Source organism: Carassius auratus, unplaced genomic scaffold (genome assembly GCF_003368295.1).
Source record: "Carassius auratus strain Wakin unplaced genomic scaffold, ASM336829v1 scaf_tig00031532, whole genome shotgun sequence".
NCBI lineage: Eukaryota > Metazoa > Chordata > Actinopteri > Cypriniformes > Cyprinidae > Carassius > Carassius auratus.
The window spans coordinates 97108-99167 of record NW_020525931.1 but is presented as its reverse complement, the minus strand read 5'-3'; the positions used below and the strand labels follow the sequence as shown (position 1 = coordinate 99167).

The following is a 2060-nucleotide window of genomic DNA, read 5'->3' as shown; positions in this document are numbered from 1 at the left end:
AATTATTCAGATGACATAACTCCATAATGTCAGATGAAGAGTGAAACTGCTTACCAGGAGTTGCTGTGTTTGAACGCATCAGCGAAGCACACTCCAGTTTGGCAGGATTTCCAAAACCCACATTTTTGAACCTTGGGTCCAGCAGTGTAGCCAGAGCCAAGGCTCTGAATGACTCGTACCCACCACATCTTGAGTGCAGACCATCTTGCAGGTATGTGCCTGTTCAAAACACAAGCAAACCATATTGGTTATATTGATAAAAAATAATATGACAGTTGTGGCCAATACATTACATACAGTAGTTTGGTCATTGTGGCCTACCTAATTGTGCAGTTGATTCCTGTGCTGATTGGCCTTTTTTCTGCGATAGCTTGTGCTGCAACATCCTGTAAAGTGGTATGAGCTTTGAAGCAGACACTCTCTGTTCCTCTGACAACTCTGTCGTTGCGAGTTTGAAAGGCTGCAGTAGTGACAACGATTCTTGTATAATGTTATACTCAAAACTTGTCAGCGGAGCAGTATCACTGTTTAAATTTGATAGCGCTGCACCCACTGGCTCTCGTTGCTCATACAAGCGCTGCAACATGTCGTAAGTGCTGTTCCATCTTGTGTCCACCTCCTGCATCAGTTTCAGAGCTGGTCTGCCCATCAAGCCCTGCATCTCCACAAGCTTGTCCTTTGCTTTGCAGCTGGATCTAAATAACCCCACTATCTTTCTGGCTTTCTGTCGTATTTCATTGATGAGTGGGGTTTGATCTAGGGCCTTTTTTACAATTAAATTTAAATTGTGGGCAAAACATGGGACATGCCGAAGGTTCAGTAGCTGGGCACTTAAGATCATGTTGGATGCATTATCAGTCACCATACACTGAACTTTGGTGGTTATTCCCCACTCAGCCATTAGCAAAGCTTTAGCCTCCATGAGATGCTGGGCTGTGTGTGTTTGGTAAAACCTCCTTACACCCAGTACAACAGTTGCCAGCTTTGCCTCTGGTGTTATGTAGTGGCAAGTAACACCAAGGTATCCGTCCATATTAATGGAGGACCACATGTCAGCTGTAAGGCTAACAAAATCTGCCTTTTTTAGGTCCTCCATTGTCTTCTCCTTAGAAATGTTGTACCTTTCGGTTACCATCGTTTTAAGTGCCTTCCGGGATGGGAGGACATAGCTTGGATCAAGTTTGTTCACAAAAGCCATGAAACCCTCATCCTCCACGATAGTGAAGGGCTGCAAATCCTTTACCACCATGTCTACAAGAGCCTCATCCAATTCCCTCTGTCTGCCTTTTAAAAGAAAATAAAGATAAAAGATTAAAAGTACTTTCACAAAACTAAATTTCAAAAAAAATAAAAGCTTTTTCAAGTTTGGAAAAGTTTATGCTCAGTGTGCAAAGACAGATCAAATACAATATAAAATTACAACAATTAGGAAAACCAAAATGTTGTCTTCAAGCCTATAAAAATATCTATGTAATACAGTGACTAAGTTTGTGAGATGTTACATTTACATATTCAGAGTGAAGCTGTTTTCAACATGATTGGGAGTTTTGGAAAAGATTGACGTTACGTTGTAAGGCTGGTGGACACAAGCCTAAGTCTATTTAAAACTATGGACTTTCTAAACAGTGTTACATGAAGTACATATTATATCAAACAATGTATACCTTGTTTAGATGGCCCAGCAGTGTCAGTAGCAGGCCTAGGTACAGGGGGAATGTTACCATCCTCTGCACACTGCAAAATGGCAGGATGAGTGCTCCTCAAATGGCGCATCATGGATGATGTATTGTTGAAGTAACACAATACATACATCTCACTTTATTTGGGGTTTCCAAATGGAAATGCTCCCACACCACAGATTTACGGCATCTCTTCTGTGGAGCCTCCATTTCTATCTATTCTATTAATGTCTATATATATCTATCTATCTATGAATCTATATATTTATGAAAGTATATATATATATATAGGCTATATGAATCTCTCTCTCTCTCTCTCTCTCTCTATATATATATTAATATATGAATCTATATATAAATTTATATATCTATGAATCTATC

The 2060-nt window shown here is 39.8% G+C and overlaps 1 protein-coding gene across 1 annotated transcript; it reads right to left on the bottom strand.

Moving 5' to 3' along the window:
- Positions 1-307: 307 nt before the first annotated feature.
- On the bottom strand, positions 308-1720 carry LOC113080519 (zinc finger BED domain-containing protein 4-like). Its single transcript, XM_026252672.1, has 2 exons — positions 1665-1720; positions 308-1284 (listed from the first exon to the last, which is right to left on the bottom strand). Exon 2 carries the CDS (start codon positions 1247-1249, stop codon positions 308-310), a length of 942 nt encoding a protein of 313 aa, XP_026108457.1. The 5' UTR covers positions 1250-1284; positions 1665-1720.
- Positions 1721-2060: the final 340 nt, after the last annotated feature.